This window comes from Lutjanus erythropterus, chromosome 20 (assembly GCF_056507025.1).
Source record: "Lutjanus erythropterus isolate fLutEry1 chromosome 20, fLutEry1.hap2, whole genome shotgun sequence".
In the NCBI taxonomy this organism is placed as follows: domain Eukaryota; kingdom Metazoa; phylum Chordata; class Actinopteri; order Lutjaniformes; family Lutjanidae; genus Lutjanus; species Lutjanus erythropterus.
In genome coordinates, this window is record NC_139336.1 from 32,729,568 (window position 1) to 32,755,758 (window position 26,191).

A 26,191-nucleotide genomic window follows, 5' to 3' on the forward strand; every position below is an offset into this window, starting at 1 on the left:
CCAGGAAACACACAGTTATACCTTTATAAGAGCAAACAGGCTGTACTTTATATCAAATTAGACAAAAAAAAAAAAATAATAAATTGTTAGCCAGGAAACACAGTTATACCTTATAAGAGCAAACAGGCTGTACTTTATATCAAATTAGACAAAAAAAAAAAAAAATTTTATTAGCCAGGAAACACACAGTTATACATTTATAAGAGCAAACAGGCTGTACTTTATATCAAATTAGACAAAAAAAATTGTTTTTTATTAGCCAGGAAACACACAGTTATACCTTTATAAGAGCAAACAGGTTGTATTTTATATCAAATTAGACAAAAAAAAAAAAAAAATTTATTAGCCAGGAAACACACAGTTATACCTTTATAAGAGCAAACAGGCTGTACTTTATATCAAATTAGACAAAAAAAAAAAAAAAAAAATTATTAGCCAGGAAACACAGAGTTATACCTTTATAAGAGCAAACAGGCTGTACTTTATATCAAATTAGACAAAAAAAAAAAAAAAAAAAAAAATTATTAGCCAGGAAACACAGTTATACCTTTATAAGAGCAAACAGGCTGTACTTTATATCAAATTAGACAAAAAAAAAAAAAAATTTTATTAGCCAGGAAACACACAGTTATACATTTATAAGAGCAAACAGGCTGTACTTTATATCAAATTAGACAAAAAAAAAAATTGTTTTTTATTAGCCAGGAAACACACAGTTATACCTTTATAAGAGCAAACAGGTTGTATTTTATATCAAATTAGACAAAAAAAAAAAAAAATTTTATTAGCCAGGAAACACACAGTTATACCTTTATAAGAGCAAACAGGCTGTACTTTATATCAAATTAGACAAAGAAAAAAAAAAATTATAAGCCAGGAAACACAGAGTTATACCTTTATAAGAGCAAACAGGCTGTACTTTATATCAAATTAGACAAAAAAAAAAAAAAAAAATATTAGCCAGGAAACACAGTTATACCTTTATAAGAGCAAACAGGCTGTACTTTATATCAAATTAGACAAAAAAAAAAAAAATTTTTTTATTAGCCAGGAAACACACAGTTATACATTTATAAGAGCAAACAGGCTGTACTTTATATCAAATTAGACAAAAAAAATTGTTTTTTATTAGTCAGGAAACACACAGTTATACCTTTATAAGAGCAAACAGGTTGTATTTTATATCAAATTAGACAAAAAAAAAAAAAAATTTTCTTAGCCAGGAAACACACAGTTATACCTTTATAAGAGCAAACAGGCTGTACCTTATATCAAATTAGACGAAAAAAAAATTTTTTTTTTTTAGCCAGGAAACACACAGTTATACCTTTATAAGAGCAAACAGGTTGTATTTTATATCAAATTAGACAAAAAAAATTTTTTTTTTATTAACCAGGAAACACACAGTTATACCTTTATAAGAGCTAACAGGCTGTACTTTATATCAAATTTTTTTGATTTGTAATTTTTGACAAATATTTTTTATTAGCCAGGAAACACAGAGTTATACCTTTATAAGAGCAAACAGGCTGTACTTTATATCAAATTAGAAAAAAAAAAAAAAGTTTTTTATTAGCCAGGAAACACAGAGTTATACCTTTATAAGAGCAAACAGGCTGTACTTTATATCAAATTAGACAAAAAAAAAAAAAAAAAAATTATTAGCCAGGAAACACACAGTTATACCTTTATAAGAGCAAACAGGCTGTACTTTATATCAAATTAGACAAAAAAATAATTTTTTTTTATTAGCCAGGAAACACACAGTTATACCTTTATAAGAGCAAACAGGTTGTATTTTATATCAAATTAGACAAAAAAAAAAAAAAAAAAAATTATTAGCCAGGAAACACACAGTTATACCTTTATAAGAGCAAACAGGCTGTACTTTATATCAAATTAGACAAAAAAAAAAAAAAAAAAATTATTAGCCAGGAAACACACAGTTATACCTTTATAAGAGCAAACAGGCTGTACTTTATATCAAATTTTTTTGATTTGTAATTTTTGACAAATATTTTTTATTAGCCAGGAAACACAGAGTTATACCTTTATAAGAGCAAACAGGCTGTACTTTATATCAAATTAGACATAAAAAAAGAAAAACAAGAAATATTTTTTTTACCCAGGAAACACAGAGTTATACCTTTATAAGAGCAAACAGGCTGTACTTTATATCAAATTAGACAAAAAAAAATTGTTTTTTATTAGCCAGGAAACACACAGTTATACCTTTATAAGAGCAAACAGGTTGTATTTTATATCAAATTAGACAAAAAAAAAAAAAAAATTTATTAGCCAGGAAACACACAGTTATACCTTTATAAGAGCAAACAGGCTGTACTTTATATCAAATTAGACAAAAAAAAAAAAAAAAATTATAAGCCAGGAAACACAGAGTTATACCTTTATAAGAGCAAACAGGCTGTACTTTATATCAAATTAGACAAAAAAAAAAAAAAAAAATATTAGCCAGGAAACACAGTTATACCTTTATAAGAGCAAACAGGCTGTACTTTATATCAAATTAGACAAAAAAAAAAAAAAAAATTTTATTAGCCAGGAAACACACAGTTATACATTTATAAGAGCAAACAGGCTGTACTTTATATCAAATTAGACAAAAAAAATTGTTTTTTATTAGTCAGGAAACACACAGTTATACCTTTATAAGAGCAAACAGGTTGTATTTTATATCAAATTAGACAAAAAAAAAAAAAAAATTTTCTTAGCCAGGAAACACACAGTTATACCTTTATAAGAGCAAACAGGCTGTACCTTATATCAAATTAGACAAAAAAAAAATTTTTTTTTTTTAGCCAGGAAACACACAGTTATACCTTTATAAGAGCAAACAGGTTGTATTTTATATCAAATTAGACAAAAAAAATTTTTTTTTTATTAACCAGGAAACACACAGTTATACCTTTATAAGAGCTAACAGGCTGTACTTTATATCAAATTTTTTTGATTTGTAATTTTTGACAAATATTTTTTATTAGCCAGGAAACACAGAGTTATACCTTTATAAGAGCAAACAGGCTGTACTTTATATCAAATTAGAAAAAAAAAAAAAAGTTTTTTATTAGCCAGGAAACACAGAGTTATACCTTTATAAGAGCAAACAGGCTGTACTTTATATCAAATTAGACAAAAAAAAAAAATAAAAAATTATTAGCCAGGAAACACACAGTTATACCTTTATAAGAGCAAACAGGCTGTACTTTATATCAAATTAGACAAAAAAATAATTTTTTTTTATTAGCCAGGAAACACACAGTTATACCTTTATAAGAGCAAACAGGTTGTATTTTATATCAAATTAGACAAAAAAAAAAAAAAAAAAAAAAATTATTAGCCAGGAAACACACAGTTATACCTTTATAAGAGCAAACAGGCTGTACTTTATATCAAATTAGACAAAAAAAAAAAAAAAAAAAAATTATTAGCCAGGAAACACACAGTTATACCTTTATAAGAGCAAACAGGCTGTACTTTATATGAAATTAGATAAAAAAAAATTTTTTTTATTAGCCAGGAAACACACAGTTATACCTTTATAAGAGCTAACAGGCTGTACTTTATATCAAATTTTTTTGATTTGTAATTTTTGACAAATATTTTTTATTAGCCAGGAAACACAGAGTTATACCTTTATAAGAGCAAACAGGCTGTACTTTATATCAAATTAGACATAAAAAAAGAAAAACAAGAAATATTTTTTTTACCCAGGAAACACAGAGTTATACCTTTATAAGTGCTGTACTTTATATCAACTTAGACAAAAAAAAATTTTTTTTTTATTAGCCAGGAAACACACAGTTATACCTTTATAAGAGCAAACAGGTTGTATTTTATATCAAATTAGACAAAAAAAAAAAAAAATTTATTAGCCAGGAAACACACAGTTATACCTTTATAAGAGCAAACAGGCTGTACTTTATATCAAATTAGACCAAAAAAAAAAATTTTTTTTATTAGCCAGGAAACACACAGTTATACCTTTATAAGAGCAAACAGGCTGTACTTTATATCAAATTAGAAAAAAAAAAACAAATTTATTAGCCAGGAAACACAGAGTTATACCTTTATAAGAGCAAACAGGCTGTACTTTATATCAAATTAGACAAAAAAAAAAAAAAATTTTATTAGCCAGGAAACATAGTTATACCTTTATAAGAGCAAACAGGCTGTACTTTATATCAAATTAGACAAAAAAAAAAAAAATTTTTTATTAGCCAGGAAACACACACTTATACCTTTATAAGAGCAAACAGGCTGTACTTTATATCAAATTAGACAAAAAAAAAATTTTTTTTTATTAGCCAGGAAACACAGAGTTATACCTTTATAAGAGCAAACAGGCTGTACTTTATATCAAATTAGACAAAAAAAAAAAAAAATTTTATTAGCCAGGAAACACACAGTTATACCTTTATAAGAGCAAACAGGCTGTACTTTATATCAAATTAGACAAAAAAAAAAAAAAAATTTATTAGCCAGGAAACACAGAGTTATACCTTTATAAGAGCAAACAGGCTGTACTTTATATCAAATTAGACAAAAAAAAATTTTTTTTTTATTAGCCAGGAAACACACAGTTATACCTTTATAAGAGCAAACAGGCTGTACTTTATATCAAATTAGACATAAAAAAAGAAAAACAAGAAATATTTTTTTTACCCAGGAAACACAGAGTTATACCTTTATAAGGGCTGTACTTTATATCAACTTAGACAAAAAAAATTTTTTTTTTTATTAGCCAGGAAACACACAGTTATACCTTTATAAGAGCAAACAGGTTGTATTTTATATCAAATTAGACAAAAAAAAAAAAAAATTTATTAGCCAGGAAACACACAGTTATACCTTTATAAGAGCAAACAGGCTGTACTTTATATCAAATTAGACAAAAAAATTTTTTTTTTTATTAACCAGGAAACACACAGTTATACCTTTATAAGAGCTAACAGGCTGTACTTTATATCAAATTTTTTTGATTTGTAATTTTTGACAAATATTTTTTATTAGCCAGGAAACACAGAGTTATACCTTTATAAGAGCAAACAGGCTGTACTTTATATCAAATTAGAAAAAAAAAAAAAAGTTTTTTATTAGCCAGGAAACACAGAGTTATACCTTTATAAGAGCAAACAGGCTGTACTTTATATCAAATTAGACAAAAAAAAAAAAAAAAAAATTATTAGCCAGGAAACACACAGTTATACCTTTATAAGAGCAAACAGGCTGTACTTTATATCAAATTAGACAAAAAAATAATTTTTTTTTATTAGCCAGGAAACACACAGTTATACCTTTATAAGAGCAAACAGGTTGTATTTTATATCAAATTAGACAAAAAAAAAAAAAAAAAAAAATTATTAGCCAGGAAACACACAGTTATACCTTTATAAGAGCAAACAGGCTGTACTTTATATCAAATTAGACAAAAAAAAAAAAAAAAAATTATTAGCCAGGAAACACACAGTTATACCTTTATAAGAGCAAACAGGCTGTACTTTATATGAAATTAGATAAAAAAAAATTTTTTTTATTAGCCAGGAAACACACAGTTATACCTTTATAAGAGCTAACAGGCTGTACTTTATATCAAATTTTTTTGATTTGTAATTTTTGACAAATATTTTTTATTAGCCAGGAAACACAGAGTTATACCTTTATAAGAGCAAACAGGCTGTACTTTATATCAAATTAGACATAAAAAAAGAAAAACAAGAAATATTTTTTTTACCCAGGAAACACACAGTTATACCTTTATAAGAGCAAACAGGCTGTACTTTATATCAAATTAGACAAAAAAAAAATTTTTTTTTATTAGCCAGGAAACACACAGTTATACCTTTATAAGAGCAAACAGGCTGTACTTTATATCAAATTAGACAAAAAAAAAAAATAAATAAATTGTTAGCCAGGAAACACAGTTATACCTTATAAGAGCAAACAGGCTGTACTTTATATCAAATTAGACAAAAAAAAAATTTTTTTTTATTAGCCAGGAAACACACAGTTATACCTTTATAAGAGCAAACAGGCTGTACTTTATATCAAATTAGACAAAAAAAAAAAAATAATAAATTGTTAGCCAGGAAACACAGTTATACCTTATAAGAGCAAACAGGCTGTACTTTATATCAAATTAGACAAAAAAAAAAAAAAATTTTATTAGCCAGGAAACACACAGTTATACATTTATAAGAGCAAACAGGCTGTACTTTATATCAAATTAGACAAAAAAAATTGTTTTTTATTAGCCAGGAAACACACAGTTATACCTTTATAAGAGCAAACAGGTTGTATTTTATATCAAATTAGACAAAAAAAAAAAAAAAATTTATTAGCCAGGAAACACACAGTTATACCTTTATAAGAGCAAACAGGCTGTACTTTATATCAAATTAGACAAAAAAAAAAAAAAAAAAATTATTAGCCAGGAAACACAGAGTTATACCTTTATAAGAGCAAACAGGCTGTACTTTATATCAAATTAGACAAAAAAAAAAAAAAAAAAAAAAATTATTAGCCAGGAAACACAGTTATACCTTTATAAGAGCAAACAGGCTGTACTTTATATCAAATTAGACAAAAAAAAAAAAAAATTTTATTAGCCAGGAAACACAGTTATACATTTATAAGAGCAAACAGGCTGTACTTTATATCAAATTAGACAAAAAAAAAAATTGTTTTTTATTAGCCAGGAAACACACAGTTATACCTTTATAAGAGCAAACAGGTTGTATTTTATATCAAATTAGACAAAAAAAAAAAAAAATTTTATTAGCCAGGAAACACACAGTTATACCTTTATAAGAGCAAACAGGCTGTACTTTATATCAAATTAGACAAAGAAAAAAAAAAATTATAAGCCAGGAAACACAGAGTTATACCTTTATAAGAGCAAACAGGCTGTACTTTATATCAAATTAGACAAAAAAAAAAAAAAAAAATATTAGCCAGGAAACACAGTTATACCTTTATAAGAGCAAACAGGCTGTACTTTATATCAAATTAGACAAAAAAAAAAAAAATTTTTTTATTAGCCAGGAAACACACAGTTATACATTTATAAGAGCAAACAGGCTGTACTTTATATCAAATTAGACAAAAAAAATTGTTTTTTATTAGTCAGGAAACACACAGTTATACCTTTATAAGAGCAAACAGGTTGTATTTTATATCAAATTAGACAAAAAAAAAAAAAAATTTTCTTAGCCAGGAAACACACAGTTATACCTTTATAAGAGCAAACAGGCTGTACCTTATATCAAATTAGACGAAAAAAAAATTTTTTTTTTTTAGCCAGGAAACACACAGTTATACCTTTATAAGAGCAAACAGGTTGTATTTTATATCAAATTAGACAAAAAAAATTTTTTTTTTATTAACCAGGAAACACACAGTTATACCTTTATAAGAGCTAACAGGCTGTACTTTATATCAAATTTTTTTGATTTGTAATTTTTGACAAATATTTTTTATTAGCCAGGAAACACAGAGTTATACCTTTATAAGAGCAAACAGGCTGTACTTTATATCAAATTAGAAAAAAAAAAAAAAGTTTTTTATTAGCCAGGAAACACAGAGTTATACCTTTATAAGAGCAAACAGGCTGTACTTTATATCAAATTAGACAAAAAAAAAAAAAAAAAAATTATTAGCCAGGAAACACACAGTTATACCTTTATAAGAGCAAACAGGCTGTACTTTATATCAAATTAGACAAAAAAATAATTTTTTTTTATTAGCCAGGAAACACACAGTTATACCTTTATAAGAGCAAACAGGTTGTATTTTATATCAAATTAGACAAAAAAAAAAAAAAAAAAAATTATTAGCCAGGAAACACACAGTTATACCTTTATAAGAGCAAACAGGCTGTACTTTATATCAAATTAGACAAAAAAAAAAAAAAAAAAATTATTAGCCAGGAAACACACAGTTATACCTTTATAAGAGCAAACAGGCTGTACTTTATATGAAATTAGATAAAAAAAAATTTTTTTTATTAGCCAGGAAACACACAGTTATACCTTTATAAGAGCTAACAGGCTGTACTTTATATCAAATTTTTTTGATTTGTAATTTTTGACAAATATTTTTTATTAGCCAGGAAACACAGAGTTATACCTTTATAAGAGCAAACAGGCTGTACTTTATATCAAATTAGACATAAAAAAAGAAAAACAAGAAATATTTTTTTTACCCAGGAAACACAGAGTTATACCTTTATAAGAGCAAACAGGCTGTACTTTATATCAAATTAGACAAAAAAAAATTGTTTTTTATTAGCCAGGAAACACACAGTTATACCTTTATAAGAGCAAACAGGTTGTATTTTATATCAAATTAGACAAAAAAAAAAAAAAAATTTATTAGCCAGGAAACACACAGTTATACCTTTATAAGAGCAAACAGGCTGTACTTTATATCAAATTAGACAAAAAAAAAAAAAAAAATTATAAGCCAGGAAACACAGAGTTATACCTTTATAAGAGCAAACAGGCTGTACTTTATATCAAATTAGACAAAAAAAAAAAAAAAAAATATTAGCCAGGAAACACAGTTATACCTTTATAAGAGCAAACAGGCTGTACTTTATATCAAATTAGACAAAAAAAAAAAAAAATTTTTTATTAGCGAGGAAACACACAGTTATACATTTATAAGAGCAAACAGGCTGTACTTTATATCAAATTAGACAAAAAAAATTGTTTTTTATTAGTCAGGAAACACACAGTTATACCTTTATAAGAGCAAACAGGTTGTATTTTATATCAAATTAGACAAAAAAAAAAAAAAAATTTTCTTAGCCAGGAAACACACAGTTATACCTTTATAAGAGCAAACAGGCTGTACCTTATATCAAATTAGACAAAAAAAAAATTTTTTTTTTTTAGCCAGGAAACACACAGTTATACCTTTATAAGAGCAAACAGGTTGTATTTTATATCAAATTAGACAAAAAAAATTTTTTTTTTATTAACCAGGAAACACACAGTTATACCTTTATAAGAGCTAACAGGCTGTACTTTATATCAAATTTTTTTGATTTGTAATTTTTGACAAATATTTTTTATTAGCCAGGAAACACAGAGTTATACCTTTATAAGAGCAAACAGGCTGTACTTTATATCAAATTAGAAAAAAAAAAAAAAGTTTTTTATTAGCCAGGAAACACAGAGTTATACCTTTATAAGAGCAAACAGGCTGTACTTTATATCAAATTAGACAAAAAAAAAAAATAAAAAATTATTAGCCAGGAAACACACAGTTATACCTTTATAAGAGCAAACAGGCTGTACTTTATATCAAATTAGACAAAAAAATAATTTTTTTTTATTAGCCAGGAAACACACAGTTATACCTTTATAAGAGCAAACAGGTTGTATTTTATATCAAATTAGACAAAAAAAAAAAAAAAAAAAAAATTATTAGCCAGGAAACACACAGTTATACCTTTATAAGAGCAAACAGGCTGTACTTTATATCAAATTAGACAAAAAAAAAAAAAAAAAAAAATTATTAGCCAGGAAACACACAGTTATACCTTTATAAGAGCAAACAGGCTGTACTTTATATGAAATTAGATAAAAAAAAATTTTTTTTATTAGCCAGGAAACACACAGTTATACCTTTATAAGAGCTAACAGGCTGTACTTTATATCAAATTTTTTTGATTTGTAATTTTTGACAAATATTTTTTATTAGCCAGGAAACACAGAGTTATACCTTTATAAGAGCAAACAGGCTGTACTTTATATCAAATTAGACAAAAAAAATTTTTTTTTATTAGCCAGGAAACACAGAGTTATACCTTTATAAGAGCAAACAGGCTGTACTTTATATCAAATTAGACAAAAAATAAATACTTTTTTCTTAGCCAGGAAACACACAGTTATACCTTTATAAGAGCAAACAGGTTGTATTTTATATCAAATTAGACAAAAAAAAAAAAAAAAAAAAAATTATTAGCCAGGAAACACACAGTTATACCTTTATAAGAGCAAGCAGGCTGTACTTTATATCAAATTAGACAAAAAAAAAAAAAATAAAAAATTATTAGCCAGGAAACACACAGTTATACCTTTATAAGAGCAAACAGGTTGTATTTTATATCAAATTAGACAAAAAAAAAAAAAAATTTTTATTAGCCAGGAAACACACAATTATATATTTATAAGAGCAAACAGGCTGTACTTTATATCAAATTAGACAAAAAAAAATTCTTTTTTATTAGCCAGGAAACACACAGTTATACCTTTATAAGAGCAAACAGGCTGTACTTTATATCAAATTAGACAAAAAAAAAAAAAATTTTATTAGCCAGGAAACACACAGTTATACCTTTATAAGAGCTAACAGGCTGTACTTTATATCAAATTTTTTTGATTTGCAATTTTTGACAAATATTTTTTATTAGCCAGGAAACACAGAGTTATACCTTTATAAGAGCAAACAGGCTGTACTTTATATCAAATTAGACAAAAAAAAATATATTTTTTCTTAGCCAGGAAACACACAGTTATACCTTCATAAGAGCAAACAGGTTGTATTTTATATCAAATTAGACAAAAAAAAAAAAAAATTATTAGCCAGGAAACACACAGTTATACCTTTATAAGAGCAAACAGGCTGTACTTTATATCAAATTAGACAAAAAAAAAAAAAAAAAAAATTATTAGCCAGGAAACACACAGTTATACCTTTATAAGAGCAAACAGGCTGTACTTTATATCAAATTAGACAAAAAAAAAAAAATTTTTTATTAGCCAGGAAACACACACTTATACCTTTATAAGAGCAAACAGGCTGTACTTTATATCAAATTAGACAAAAAAAAAAAATTTTTTTTATTAGCCAGGAAACACACAGTTATACCTTTATAAGAGCAAACAGGCTGTACTTTATATCAAATTAGACAAAAAAAAAGAAAAACAAGAAATATTTTTTCTTAGCCAGGAAACACACAGTTATACCTTTATAAGAGCAAACAGGCTGTACTTTATATCAAATTAGACAAAAAAAAAGAAAAACAAGAAATATTTTTTCTTAGCCAGGAAACACACAGTTATACCTTTATAAGGGCTGTACTTTATATCAACTTAGACAAAAAAAAAAAATTTTTTTATTAGCCAGGAAACACAGAGTTATACCTTTATAAGAGAAAACAGGCTGTACTTTGCATCAAATTTTTTTGATTTGTGATTTTTGACAAATATTTTTTATTAGCCAGGAAACACAGAGTTATACCTTTATAAGAGCAAACAGGCTGTACTTTATATCAAATTAGACAAAAAAAAAATTTTTTTTTATTAGCCAGGAAAAAAACAGTTATACCTTTATAAGAGCAAACAGGTTGTATTTTATATCAAATTAGACAAAAAAAACAAAAAATTTATTAGCCAGGAAACACACAGTTATACCTTTATAAGAGCAAACAGGCTGTACTTTATATCAAATTAGACAAAAAAAAATTTTTTTTTATTAGCCAGGAAACACAGAGTTATACCTTTATAAGAGCAAACAGGCTGTACTTTATATCAAATTAGACAAAAAAAAAATTTTTTTTTATTAGCCAGGAAACACACAGTTATACCTTTATAAGAGCAAACAGGTTGTATTTTATATCAAATTAGACAAAAAAAAAAAAAAAAAAAATTATTAGCCAGGAAACACACAGTTATACCTTTATAAGAGCAAACAGGCTGTACTTTATATCAAATTGGACAAAAACAAAAAAAAAAATTATTAGCCAGGAAACACAGTTATACCTTTATAAGAGCAAACAGGCTGTACTTTATATCAAATTTTTTTGATTTGCAATTTTTGACAAATATTTTTTATTAGCCAGGAAACACAGAGTTATACCTTTATAAGAGCAAACAGGCTGTACTTTATATCAAATTAGAAAAAAAAAAAAAAAAAATTTATTAGCCAGGAAACACAGAGTTATACCTTTATAAGAGCAAACAGGCTGTACTTTATATCAAATTAGAAAAAAAAAAAAAAAATTTTATTAGCCAGGAAACACAGTTATACCTTTATAAGAGCAAACAGGCTGTACTTTATATCAAATTAGACAAAAAAAAAAAAAATTTTTATTAGCCAGGAAACACACACTTATACCTTTATAAGAGCAAACAGGCTGTACTTTATATCAAACAGACAAAAAAAAAAAAATTTTTTTTATTAGCCAGGAAACACAGAGTTATACCTTTATAAGAGCAAACAGGCTGTACTTTATATCAAATTAGACAAAAAAAAAGAAAAACAAGAAATATTTTTTCTTAGCCAGGAAACACACAGTTATACCTTTATAAGGGCTGTACTTTATATCAACTTAGACAAAAAAAAAAATTTTTTTTATTAGCCAGGAAACACACAGTTATACCTTTATAAGAGAAAACAGGCTGTACTTTGCATCAAATTTTTTTGATTTGTGATTTTTGACAAATATTTTTTCTTAGCCAGGAAACACAGAGTTATACCTTTATGAGAGCAAACAGGCTGTACTTTATATCAAATTGGACAAAAACAAAAAAAAAAATTATTAGCCAGGAAACACAGTTATACCTTTATAAGAGCAAACAGGCTGTACTTTATATCAAATTAGACAAAAAAAAAAAAAAAAAATTATTAGCCAGGAAACACACAGTTATACATTCATAAGAGCAAACAGGCTGTACTTTATATCAAATTAGACAAAAAAAATTTTTTTTTTTATTAGCCAGGAAAAAAACAGTTATACCTTTATAAGAGCAAACAGGTTGTATTTTATATCAAATTAGACAAAAAAAAAAAAAAATTTATTAGCCAGGAAACACACACTTATACCTTTATAAGAGCAAACAGGCTGTACTTTATATCAAATTAGACAAAAAAATTTTTTTTTTATTAGCCAGGAAACACAGAGTTATACCTTTATAAGAGCAAACAGGCTGTACTTTATATCAAATTAGACAAAAAAAAAATTTTTTTTTATTAGCCAGGAAACACACAGTTATACCTTTATAAGAGTAAACAGGTTGTATTTTATATCAAATTAGAAAAAAAAAAAAAAAAAATTTTATTAGCCAGGAAACACACAGTTATACCTTTATAAGAACAAACAGGCTGTACTTTATATCAAATTAGACAAAAAAAAAAAAAAATTTATTAGCCAGGAAACACACACTTATACCTTTATAAGAGCAAACAGGCTGTACTTTATATCAAATTAGACAAAAAAATTTTTTTTTTATTAGCCAGGAAACACAGAGTTATACCTTTATAAGAGCAAACAGGCTGTACTTTATATCAAATTAGACAAAAAAAAAATTTTTTTTTATTAGCCAGGAAACACACAGTTATACCTTTATAAGAGTAAACAGGTTGTATTTTATATCAAATTAGAAAAAAAAAAAAAAAAAATTTTATTAGCCAGGAAACACACAGTTATACCTTTATAAGAGCTAATAGGCTGTACTTTATATCAAATTTTTTTGATTTGTAATTTTTGGCAAATATTGTTTATTAGCCAGGAAACACAGAGTTATACCTTTATAAGAGCAAACAGGCTGTACTTTATATCAAATTAGACAAAAAAAAAAAATTTTTTTATTAGCCAGGAAACACAGAGTTATACCTTTATAAGAGCAAACAGGCTGTACTTTATATCAAATTAGACAAAAAAAAAAAAAAAATTATTAGCCAGGAAACACACAGTTATACCTTTATAAGAGCAAACAGGCTGTACTTTATATCAAATTAGACCAAAAAAAAAAAAAAAAATTTTATTAGCCAGGAAACACACAGTTATACCTTTATAAGAGCAAACAGGCTGTACTTTATATCAAATTAGACAAAAAAAAAAAAAAAAATTTTATTAGCCAGGAAACACACAGTTATACCTTTATAAGAGCAAACAGGTTGTATTTTATATCAAATTAGACAAAAAAAAAAAAAAATTTTATTAGCCAGGAAACACACAGTTATACCTTTATAAGAGCAAACAGGTTGTATTTTATATCAAATTAGACAAAAAAAATAAAAAATTTTATTAGCCAGGAAACACACAGTTATACCTTTATAAGAGCAAACAGGCTGTACTTTATATCAAATTAGACAAAAAAAAAATATTTTTTTATTAGCCAGGAAACACACAGTTATACCTTTATAAGAGCAAACAGGCTGTACTTTATATCAAATTAGACAAAAAAAAATAAAAAATTTATTAGCGAGGAAACACACAGTTATACCTTTATAAGAGCAAACAGGCTGTACTTCATATCAAATTAGACAAAAAAAAAAAAAAATTTTTCTTAGCCAGGAAACACACAGTTATACCTTCATAAGAGCAAACAGGTTGTATTTTATATCAAATTAGACAAAAAAAAAAAAAAATTTATTAGCCAGGAAACACACAGTGATACCGTTATAAGAGCAAACAGGCTGTACTTTATATCAAATTAGACAAAAAAAAAAATTTTTTTTATTAGCCAGGAAACACACAGTTATACCTTTATAAGAGCAAACAGGCTGTACTTTATATCAAATTAGACAAAAAAAAAAAAATTTTTTTATTAGCCAGGAAACACACAGTTATACCTTTATAAGAGCAAACAGGTTGTATTTTATATCAAATTAGACAAAAAAAAAAAAAAAATTTATTAGCCAGGAAACACACAGTTATACCTTTATAAGAGCAAACAGGCTGTACTTTATATCAAATTAGACAAAAAAAAAAAAATTTTTTATTAGCCAGGAAACACACAGTTATACCTTTATAAGAGCAAACAGGCTGTACTTTATATCAAATTAGACAAAAAAAAAAAAAAAAATTATTAGCGAGGAAACACACAGTTATACCTTTATAAGAGCAAACAGGCTGTACTTTATATGAAATTAGACAAAAAAAAAAAAAAAAATTTTCTTAGCCAGGAAACACACAGTTATACCTTCATAAGAGCAAACAGGTTGTATTTTATATCAAATTAGACAAAAAAAAAAAAAAAATTTATTAGCCAGGAAACACACAGTTATACCTTTATAAGAGCAAACAGGCTGTACTTTATATCAAATTAGACAAAAAAAAAATTTTTTTTTATTAGCCAGTAAACACACAGTTATACCTTTATAAGAGCAAACAGGCTGTACTTTCTATCAAATTAGACAAAAAAAAAAAAAAAAATGTATTAGCGAGGAAACACACAGTTATACCTTTATAAGAGCAAACAGGCTGTACTTTATATCAAATTAGACAAAAAAAAAAATATTTTTTCTTAGCCAGGAAACACACAGTTATACCTTCATAAGAGCAAACAGGTTGTATTTTATATCAAATTAGACAAAAAAAAAATTTTTTTTTATTAGCCAGGAAACACACAGTTATACCTTTATAAGAGCAAACAGGTTGTATTTTATATCAAATTAGACAAAAAAAAAAAAAAAATTTATTAGCCAGGAAACACACAGTTATACCTTTATAAGAGCAAACAGGCTGTACTTTATATCAAATTAGACAAAAAAAAAAAAAATTTTTATTAGCCAGGAAACACACAGTTATACCTTTATAAGAGCAAACAGGCTGTACTTTATATCAAATTAGACAAAAAAAAAAAAAAAAATTATTAGCGAGGAAACACACAGTTATACCTTTATAAGAGCAAACAGGCTGTACTTTATATCAAATTAGACAAAAAAAAAAAAATTTTTTCTTAGCCAGGAAACACACAGTTATACCTTCATAAGAGCAAACAGGTTGTATTTTATATCAAATTAGACAAAAAAAAAAAAAAAAAATTATTAGCCAGGAAACACACAGTTATACCTTTATAAGAGCAAACAGGCTGTACTTTATATGAAATTAGACAAAAAAAAAAAAAAAATTTTCTTAGCCAGGAAACACACAGTTATACCTTCATAAGAGCAAACAGGTTGTATTTTATATCAAATTAGACAAAAAAAAAAAAAAAATTTATTAGCCAGGAAACACACAGTTATACCTTTATAAGAGCAAACAGGCTGTACTTTATATCAAATTAGACAAAAAAAAAATTTTTTTTTATTAGCCAGTAAACACACAGTTATACCTTTATAAGAGCAAACAGGCTGTACTTTATATCAAATTAGACAAAAAAAAAAAAAAAAATGTATTAGCGAGGAAACACACAGTTATACCTTTATAAGAGCAAACAGGCTGTACTTTATATCAAATTAGACAAAAAAAAAAATATTTTTTCTTAGCCAGGAAACACACAGTTATACCTTCATAAGAGCAAACAGGTTGTATTTTATATCAAATTAGACAAAAAAAAAATTTTTTTTTATTAGCCAGGAAACACACAGTTATACCTTTATAAGAGCAAACAGGTTGTATTTTATATCAAATTAGACAAAAAAAAAAAAAAAATTTATTAGCCAGGAAACACACAGTTATACCTTTATAAGAGCAAACAGGCTGTACTTTATATCAAATTAGACAAAAAAAAAAAAATTTTTTATTAGCCAGGAAACACACAGTTATACCTTTATAAGAGCAAACAGGCTGTACTTTATATCAAATTAGACAAAAAAAAAAAAAAAAATTATTAGCGAGGAAACACACAGTTATACCTTTATAAGAGCAAACAGGCTGTACTTTATATCAAATTAGACAAAAAAAAAAAAATTTTTCTTAGCCAGGAAACACACAGTTATACCTTCATAAGAGCAAACAGGTTGTATTTTATATCAAATTAGACAAAAAAAAAAAAAAAAAATTATTAGCCAGGAAACACACAGTTATACCTTTATAAGAGCAAACAGGCTGTACTTTATATCAAATTAGACAAAAAAAAAATTTTTTTTTATTAGCCAGGAAACACACAGTTATACCTTTATAAGAGCAAACAGGCTGTACTTTATATCAAATTAGACAAAAAAAAAAAAAAAAAATTTATTAGCGAGGAAACACACAGTTATACCTTTATAAGAGCAAACAGGCTGTACTTTATATCAAATTAGACAAAAAAAAAAAAAAATTTTCTTAGCCAGGAAACACACAGTTATACCTTCATAAGAGCAAACAGGTTGTATTTTATATCAAATTAGACAAAAAAAAAAAAAAAATTTATTAGCCAGGAAACACACAGTTATACCTTTATAAGAGCAAACAGGCTGTACTTTATATCAAATTAGACAAAAAAAAAATTTTTTTTTATTAGCCAGGAAACACACAGTTATACCTTTATAAGAGCAAACAGGCTGTACTTTATATCAAATTAGACAAAAAAAAAATAAAATTTATTAGCGAGGAAACACACAGTTATACCTTTATAAGAGCAAACAGGCTGTACTTTATATCAAATTAGACAAAAAAAAAATATTTTTTTCTTAGCCAGGAAACACACAGTTATACCTTTATAAGAGCAAACAGGCTGTACTTTATATCAACTTAGACAAAAAAAAAAAAAAAATTATTAGCCAGGAAACACACAGTTATACCTTTATAAGAGCAAACAGGCTGTACTTTATATCAAATTAGACAAAAAAAAAGAAAAACAAGAAATATTTTTTCTTAGCCAGGAAACACACAGTTATACCTTTATAAGAGCAAACAGGCTGTACTTTATATCAAATTAGACAAAAAATAAATAATTTTTTCTTAGCCAGGAAACACACAGTTATACCTTTATAAGAGCAAACAGGTTGTATTTTATATCAAATTAGACAAAAAAAAAAAAAAAAAAATTTATTAGCCAGGAAACACACAGTTATACCTTTATAAGAGCAAACAGGTTGTATTTTATATCAAATTAGACAAAAAAAAAAAAAAAAATTATTAGCCAGGAAACACACAGTTATACCTTTATAAGAGCTAACAGGCTGTACTTTATATCAAATTTTTTTGATTTGTAATTTTTGACAAATATTTTTTATTAGCCAGGAAACACAGAGTTATACCTTTATAAGAGCAAACAGGCTGTACTTTATATCAAATTAGACAAAAAAAAAATTTTTTTTATTAGCCAGGAAACACAGAGTTATACCTTTATAAGAGCAAACAGGCTGTACTTTATATCAAATTAGACAAAAAAAAATTTTTTTTTTATTAGCCAGGAAACACAGAGTTATACCTTTATAAGAGCAAACAGGCTGTACTTTATATCAAATTAGACAAAAAAAAAAAAAAAATTTTATTAGCCAGGAAACACACAGTTATACCTTTATAAGAGCAAACAGGCTGTACTTTATATGAAATTAGACAAAAAAAAAAAAAAATTTTCTTAGCCAGGAAACACACAGTTATACCTTCATAAGAGCAAACAGGTTGTATTTTATATCAAATTAGAAAAAAAAAAAAAAAAAATTTATTAGCCAGGAAACACACAGTTATACCTTTATAAGAGCAAACAGGCTGTACTTTATATCAAATTAGACAAAAAAAAAAAAAAATTTTATTAGCCAGGAAACACACAGTTATACCTTTATAAGAGCAAACAGGCTGTACTTTATATCAAATTAGACAAAAAAAAAAAAAAAAAATTTATTAGCGAGGAAACACACAGTTATACCTTTATAAGAGCAAACAGGTTGTATTTTATATCAAATTAGAAAAAAAAAAAAAAAAATTTATTAGCCAGGAAACACACAGTTATACCTTTATAAGAGCAAACAGGCTGTACTTTATATCAAATTAGACAAAAAAAAACATTTTTTTTATTAGCCAGGAAACACACAGTTATACCTTTATAAGAGCAAACAGGCTGTACTTTATATCAAATTAGACAAAAAAAAAATAAAAATTTATTAGCGAGGAAACACACAGTTATACCTTTATAAGAGCAAACAGGCTGTACTTTATATCAAATTAGACAAAAAAAAAATAATTTTTTCTTAGCCAGGAAACACACAGTTATACCTTTATAAGAGCAAACAGGCTGTACTTTATATCAACTTAGACAAAAAAAAAAAAAAATTTATTAGCCAGGAAACACACAGTTATACCTTCATAAGAGCAAACAGGCTGTACTTTATATCAAATTAGACAAAAAAAAAGAAAAACAAGAAATATTTTTTCTTAGCCAGGAAACACACAGTTATACCTTTATAAGAGCAAACAGGCTGTACTTTATATCAAATTAGACAAAAAATGTAAACTGAAGTTGGTTATCTCCCACCCTTATTAGAGCTTAAAGGGATAGTTCACCCAAAACTGAAAATTAACTCATTATCTACTTTTATGCCAGTATGGAGGCATTTTGCTCGTCTGGTGTAATCCAAGTCTCCTAAAGCCCTGACATGCCTTTAACACACGGTCACACCACACACACCCAGTCCAGACAGTGTGCACGTCAACGTGGCTCTAATCTAAGGATCTGCAGTGAAGATTCAGGTTAAAAACATGGAGTAAATAACATTTTTTAGTCAGCTTGGCATGTTGGGGCTTTAGGAGACTTGGATTACAGCAGATGAGCAGCATGGAAGCATTTTATGTTTTTATTCTGTTGTTGTTGTTTTTTTAACATTTGAAAACTAGCCACTATTCACTTTCATTATTTGGGAGACTCTGCAATTCTGTTTTCCTGTGAAACTCCAGCAGTGTTTTGTGGATGAGGGTGAGTAGATAATGACTGAATTTTCATTTTTGGGTGAACTGTCCCTTTAATTAGACCTCAGTTGTTCATTAATTAGGAGCACATTACAACAAAACTGTACTGTAAACTGAAGTTTGTTGTTTCCCACTGTGAGACCCTCATTAGGTGGTAAGTCGTGTCTAATAAAATATATTATTTCTAGTTTTTGTCTAATTTAATACAAAGTACAGCTTGTTAGCTCTTATTGTGGCGCAATTGTGTCTTAGTTTCAACAGATTTCTACGTAATTTGATATAAAGTACTGCTTGTTACATATTATTAGAGTAATGTTGGGTTTTTACTGTCTAATAAAGAACATATTATTTTCAGTTTTTATCTAGTTTGATAAAAGCATAACTTGTTATGTCTTATTAATGTACTATAAAATAAAGTGAGACCAATTTCTCTGTACTCCTAAATCTCAAACAGTCACATTTTTGTTGTGCATGTAAAATATTCACTGTTAAAGGTCAGTGATCCAGAGCAACGTCTGCAGATGTTATCATGTGTTACAGTAGAGTCTCTTTGTTGATGGTTTTGTTCATCTTTATTATCTCTGTGTCTGTGTTTGTATCTGTCTTGGACTGTACTTGTGTTTACATGCCTGTGTTTGCTTGTTTTGTGCACATGTTCTCTGTGTGTGTGTCCATGTCTGCGTTTGTGTGTGTGTGTGTGTTTCCTTACAGGAGATGAACCCGTACTCGACTGTCACATCCGATCAAAACGAGTTAGACCGCAGGTACTGTGTGCTGAAACTGCACGTGCCCTACAGTGATCTGCTGTACTCACCCGACACACACACGGGCTGCTGGGACAACAACACCGTCACCTTCAGACAACCAAACACAACATAGTTACAACAGAGAGACACACACTCTGCTCTATTTCCAGCTGCTGAAACACCTGTATTTATATATACGTCGGATGAAGATTTTAGACATTTTCTGTGGATTGTTTTTATGTTGCAGGCTTGTACAGTAGAGATCATATAGGAGATTATTCAGTGCACCTGCATAGAAAGTACTGTGTACTTCTTGACAACATTAGTTACTAGTTACTTTGCAGATTCAGTTTATAAAACAAAATATAAACCAACTATTAAATTATGATGTATTATTAAAGTTATTGAAATTAGCTCCACCTTCACCAGCTGCAACATTAAAGTGATAAAAATATTAATGCATCAATAATTTTAGTCCAGTGAGATATGATTTATTATTCTGCATAATAAGTACTTTTTGTACTTCAAGTATATTTTGATGCCAATACTTTTGTTTTTACTTGAGCAAAAATTTGAATGTGTGTCCTTTACTTGTGACAGAGTATTTTTAGACTGCAGTATTTCTACTTTTACTTAAGTAAAAGATCTAAGTACTTCTTCCACCACTTCTAACTGCCAAGACTTTTGTGAGTTCAGTTCCTCGTCCCGCTGGTGTGTTGTGAGGAAGGAGATTAAACGTGCACTGCGCTCTGTGGAGGGACAGTGTGTCTCTGTGAGGATTTACTGTGTCTTTACTGTAATGCAGAGGAGTAATGAGCACAAACCACTTTAAACCTGCAGTACAGAACTTTTGTCTCACTCTCAGTGTGTTTATGATTTATGCCTACAGTTTTTTCAGCTCAATCAACTGTTGCTGCAAAACAGAACAAAATGTTTATTTAAATGTAAACAGTGATGCATTGAACACCCTGCAAACACACTGCAGTGCACCTGCTTTTTAATGCGGCAGCGTTTTATGTAATGGATGTTTATTTATCTAGTAGACGTCCCGCACTGCAGGTTTAAACAACTAAAAACTACAAAAGTCGGAGATGTCTGGTGTGAAAACCTGCAGTGAGTCTGACAGCAGGAGCTTTGAACTGTTAGAACACTGGTGGATTTATACGAAGCAATACAGGCCAAAAAAAAACTCAACAAAATAAGTACAACTGATAAATAAAATCGCACCAATGTTGCCCTTTAATTATCTTTATTTTTTTAAGACACATTATTGCTATTAAACATAATGACTTTGCCATCAAGACTGTATAAGATAAGTGGACGTAGCTACTGTGACGTTATGCCTGTTGCCATCTTGGTTTTTTGGGGTCAGAACATACCATGTTTGGACGAGAGGTTGGAGGTGGGGAGCCTCACTCTGAAGCAGACCCTGCTTTATGTTTATTTTACTCTTCATGGAACCATCATTTACTAAATTAACATCATGTTGTAACGAAGAAGACTTGAATCTAGTGATTGAGACCATAAACTCAGTGGGAAACTCTTTACTGACAGGTGGACTCATTTTGCCACCAGCACCGCCAGCCACCTGCTGGTCATTACAAAGAATGCAGGTTGAAGGCACTTGTGCATCGACTCCACTTCTCTTATACAGACTGTGGTTATCCAAATATATTTACAAGGGGAAGCATCATAATAAGATTTTGGTTGTTTCTTTAGAAAATATCAGTTTCTCTTTTTAAAGTGGCTCGTTTCCTTTTTGACCAAAGTGTGAAAACACACAATGATTCAGTAAAACTGAGAGCACTCCGGCACCACGTTGCATTTTTTTACATTGCCTTCCTTCCTTTTCCTGCACGGCTGCTGTTCTCAGTGTGTCGTAAAGTCTGATCCTGTTTACCTGCGTACACCTGGCAGCAGATCACACCGCTGTGCTCATGAGCTCCAAATTAAAATCAGAAATACATCAGCCTCTAGAGGAACAATTAATTATATTTATCAAAATATCAACTTCAATTTAATAACACAACTATTTGTTTTGTAGCATTTTTGATTTGGAATTTGGAGTAGAATTTTTGTATATTATAAGGCTGCAACTAAATTATTTTCATTATCATTTACTCTGATGTTTCATTTATTGATCCTAGATTATTCTGTTTTATTTGAATATTCTTTTTGTCACTAAATATCAGAGAAGAATGGCCATCACAGAGCCTCAAATCTTTAGATCTTTAATAAATTACCAGTTTTGTCCAACCAATAGTCCAAAGCACAAAGATATTTAGTTAACTGTTGTGGAAGACAACTAAAACAAACAAAAAAAATCTTCACATTTGAGGAGCAGGAACTAGTGAATATTTGACTATTTTACTTGATGAAATGAGAAAATAGTTCAGTCAGTCAATCAATTGAATAATTGTTGCAGCTCAGGTATAATCAGATTTATCATTGATACAACAACATAAAGGATGTAAGAAGGGATATAAAACAATCTGCTATATTTAAACATAACTGAGAACATTATATCATATCTTCCCATAAAGCCTTTTGATTTCTGTTGCACTCTTTCTTACCTCTCTCTTTCTTCACTCCGTGTCTCTCCCTCCTCCACCTGCCTGTGAGAGAAACTCCGTCATCTTTAGTTGTAGCTGTGCTTGAAGAACAGCGCCCCCTACAGCCATTTAACCTCCCAACAAATCTGTCCCTCACTGTCACAGAAAATGCAGCGTCGAGGCCGTTACACCATCAGAGTCTTCTTGTTTTCATGTAACACGCTGCACCTTCAATGACACACACATAAACACACAGTTTCCATGTCAACTGCTGCCATTCTGTGTATTTTTGAGTTTGTGTATTTGCACAGTACACTCAGTTTCCAGTTGTGAGGTGTAGCTACTTAAAACTGATACACTCTAATACAAAATACCTGCAATAAATCCTCCTTCATGAAGAATATAAACTGTTGCAGAGACGTTGATTCAACTGTGGGATCATTTTATGCAGCTTCTTTCTACTTCCACCGTGTCAGATAAAAATATTGTATTTTTTACTTGACTACATTTGTCTGACAGCTTTAGTTACTTTTCAAATCACTATCATGCCCTTTCTTTTCTGAGAGGCTGGAGCCCAGTACACACTATCAATACAAAGATAATAATAACTGGTGAATATACAAAACTAATACAAACACCAGTCACTTTTAAAACGTGTTAAAGTAACACAGTGGAAGAAAAGAAGGAAATGGGTAAAAATAAGACCAACCCACCTCCAACTAACCTAAACATCCATCTGTAATTAGCATTAGACTGTTTATCTTCTCCAAATACTAAATAAGAAGTTGTCAGATGACATCGAATAAATTCACCTGGTCGCTTCTTATATATTTAATCTTCACATGAGGAATGTTTTTAACCTTCTGCAACATAAACAAACATTTCTTAGTTGAAATAAGCAGATCATCTATGAGGCAGCGTGAAGTTTTCGAGATGCAAGTGTTAAAAAATAGTTTGCTGCTCAGGCTCAATTTTTCAATCAGTCATTTCTGGAATTATTTGGAAAATTTTGCACCAGTACATCTGAATCTCAGGACACATATGACAGTATACTTCTTACAGTGGCTTCATTAGACTGGCACTTATCATATAGAGAGGGAACAGAGAGAAACCATCTATTCATCTCCGATGTAAAGATGCATAACTTATGTGAGCATTTGTTAATCTTTTAAACTATGATTCCAGTGTTCCTCTACAATGTGGATATTTAAATCTTTGCACATACCAAGAATATTATTATTATGGAGAAATAATTTGAGTTGATTGTTTAGTTGCATTCCTAGGTTGTCAAATACTTTGATTTGGCAACTCAAGCCACCTGCCTAAAGGGAGGATTTATTAGACTGCATTAGTTTTAGTGAGCTGTACCTAATAAACTGGACTCTGAGTACCTGTGTGTGTGTGTGTGTGTGTGTGTGTGTGTGAGAGAGAGAGAGAGAGAGCTGGAGAGTAAAAGTGTAACCTGGCCGGTTCCACCACTGTTCCTCAGCATCACTCTGCACCTGAAGATCTCCTGCCCCCCCTCACCTGCCCACTCCCAGACGAGCCTCGTCCCCGGGGAGCCTCCGTCGCGCCTGCCTCCTCCACGGCCGCCCGTGCCCCACGTCAGCATCCAGGTGGAGTCAGACTACGAGGAGGAGGAAGAGGAGGAAGAGGAAGAGGAGGAGGAAGAGTCTGGCTTCTACTACAGACCACAACACCAGCACCGCCTTTATCCTCCCCCTCATGAGCTGCCTCCACCTGGAACACAAAGAGACTTCCACCGGTCGCTGCTGCGTGCTCACTTTGGTGATTCGTGTGCCGAGACCATCCTGTAGAGATACACACACACACACACACACACACACACACTGAGGGAAGGTGCAAAGTGTTGCATACTGATAATAACTCATAATCTCTCTGATATCTCCATGAGTCGGTTTAAATTCAATTTCTAGAGGCTGAGCCTAATCAGCATACAGAAAGTGTTCTTTCACACTCATAATTAATTGGATTTTTATCTGATGTTCTGTATTAAACAGCTCCCCGACCTAAACTGATCTCAGCTTTCAGGTCAAACACACAAACCAGCTTCAAAGTAGTGACATGAAATAGTTACAGCAAAGAAACAACCAAAATGTGTTAATAATAACAATAAAAATAATAATAATAAATGTCTGAACCCACCTGAACTTGTGTTAGTTGATCATGATTTTGTTCATCTTTGCTTTTATTTTTCTTGTGCATTTAAAGAAGGTAGAGAAGAGGGTGATTTACATCATGTTTATGTGAATTGTGGATGTAAAGCCCTGAAACTGTAATAAAACAGCATTTAAAATCTGTTCGTATTGCTTTGTTTTGTTCTGATTTCCTTGATAAAACAACGACTTTCTCTGCAGCTTATTTAAGGGACCGTTTATCCAAAAAAAAAAAAAAAAAAAATCTAAATTCATGTTTTTCCTCTTCTGTTTTTTTGACCACAAGGCAGCGGCTGTCCAGTTCCATTATATTAGAATGAAGACAGCCAGTATCTAAAAAAAAAAGTCTGTTACTTACATCCAAAACTGTCTGTCTCAGGCCTATTCAGTTACTTTTTTTTTTTAGAAAGGTCAGATTTGAATAAAGTCCCATGAGGTCTGACCTTCATATTTCCTGTCTGACCTGAAGAGTTAGGAAGTTAATGCATAAAACAAAGCATGTTCTTACTTTTTCCTCCACATTATTAGTTTTCACAACTGAAAGGTGAAGTACAAAAGTCCAGGAAAAAACAAAACACCTTTACAATCCTAGAAGAGAAGTAGCTTGTTTTAATAAACATCTATTATCATTCAGTTTGAATCTCCTAAAACCCCTGAGTTAAAACTTTCAAATAATCTTTGTGCTTAACAACAGATACAACCAATGAATGGACTCAGTGGCCTGCTAATAAAATGACCTTCTAATTAACATTGTAAACACAGAAACTTAGAATGTTAATTAAAACACAAGTATATACCTTGTTCATATTTATGAATGATCCGAGGGGCAGACTGAGTCTTTCAAGACCTGATTGAGACAGATAAACAGAATTACAGGTGAGTGGGAAGTCAGTATTAGTTTATCATAAGTTTTTTTTTAATCAGGGGAAAGATTTAAGAAGTTCAGAAAAGGTGTTACAACACAAACACTTTGTGGAGGCAGTTGACTCCAAGTCTCAGTAAACAATATGTGGCAGTGCTTCCTCATTCTTGAGTTGACTGATTTGGTAATGCCACAGTCATTTCAGTTCCTTTTCCCTTCAGCTGTTTTATTTCAGTATGAAACAACCTGGACCCTCTAGCTTTAGC

At 29.1% G+C, this 26,191-nt stretch overlaps 1 protein-coding gene across 1 annotated transcript in view; it reads left to right on the top strand.

Moving 5' to 3' along the window:
- slc4a5b (solute carrier family 4 member 5b) overlaps positions 1–25,206 on the top strand; it is a 66,277-nt gene extending 41,071 nt beyond the window's left edge. The window contains exons 27-28 of the mRNA XM_084746594.1: positions 20,300–20,352; positions 24,376–25,206. Of these exons, the coding sequence (XP_084602720.1) occupies positions 20,300–20,352; positions 24,376–24,703 (381 nt within the window). The 3' untranslated portion in view covers positions 24,704–25,206. The remainder of the gene's footprint in view (positions 1–20,299; positions 20,353–24,375) is intronic.
- Positions 25,207–26,191: the final 985 nt, after the last annotated feature.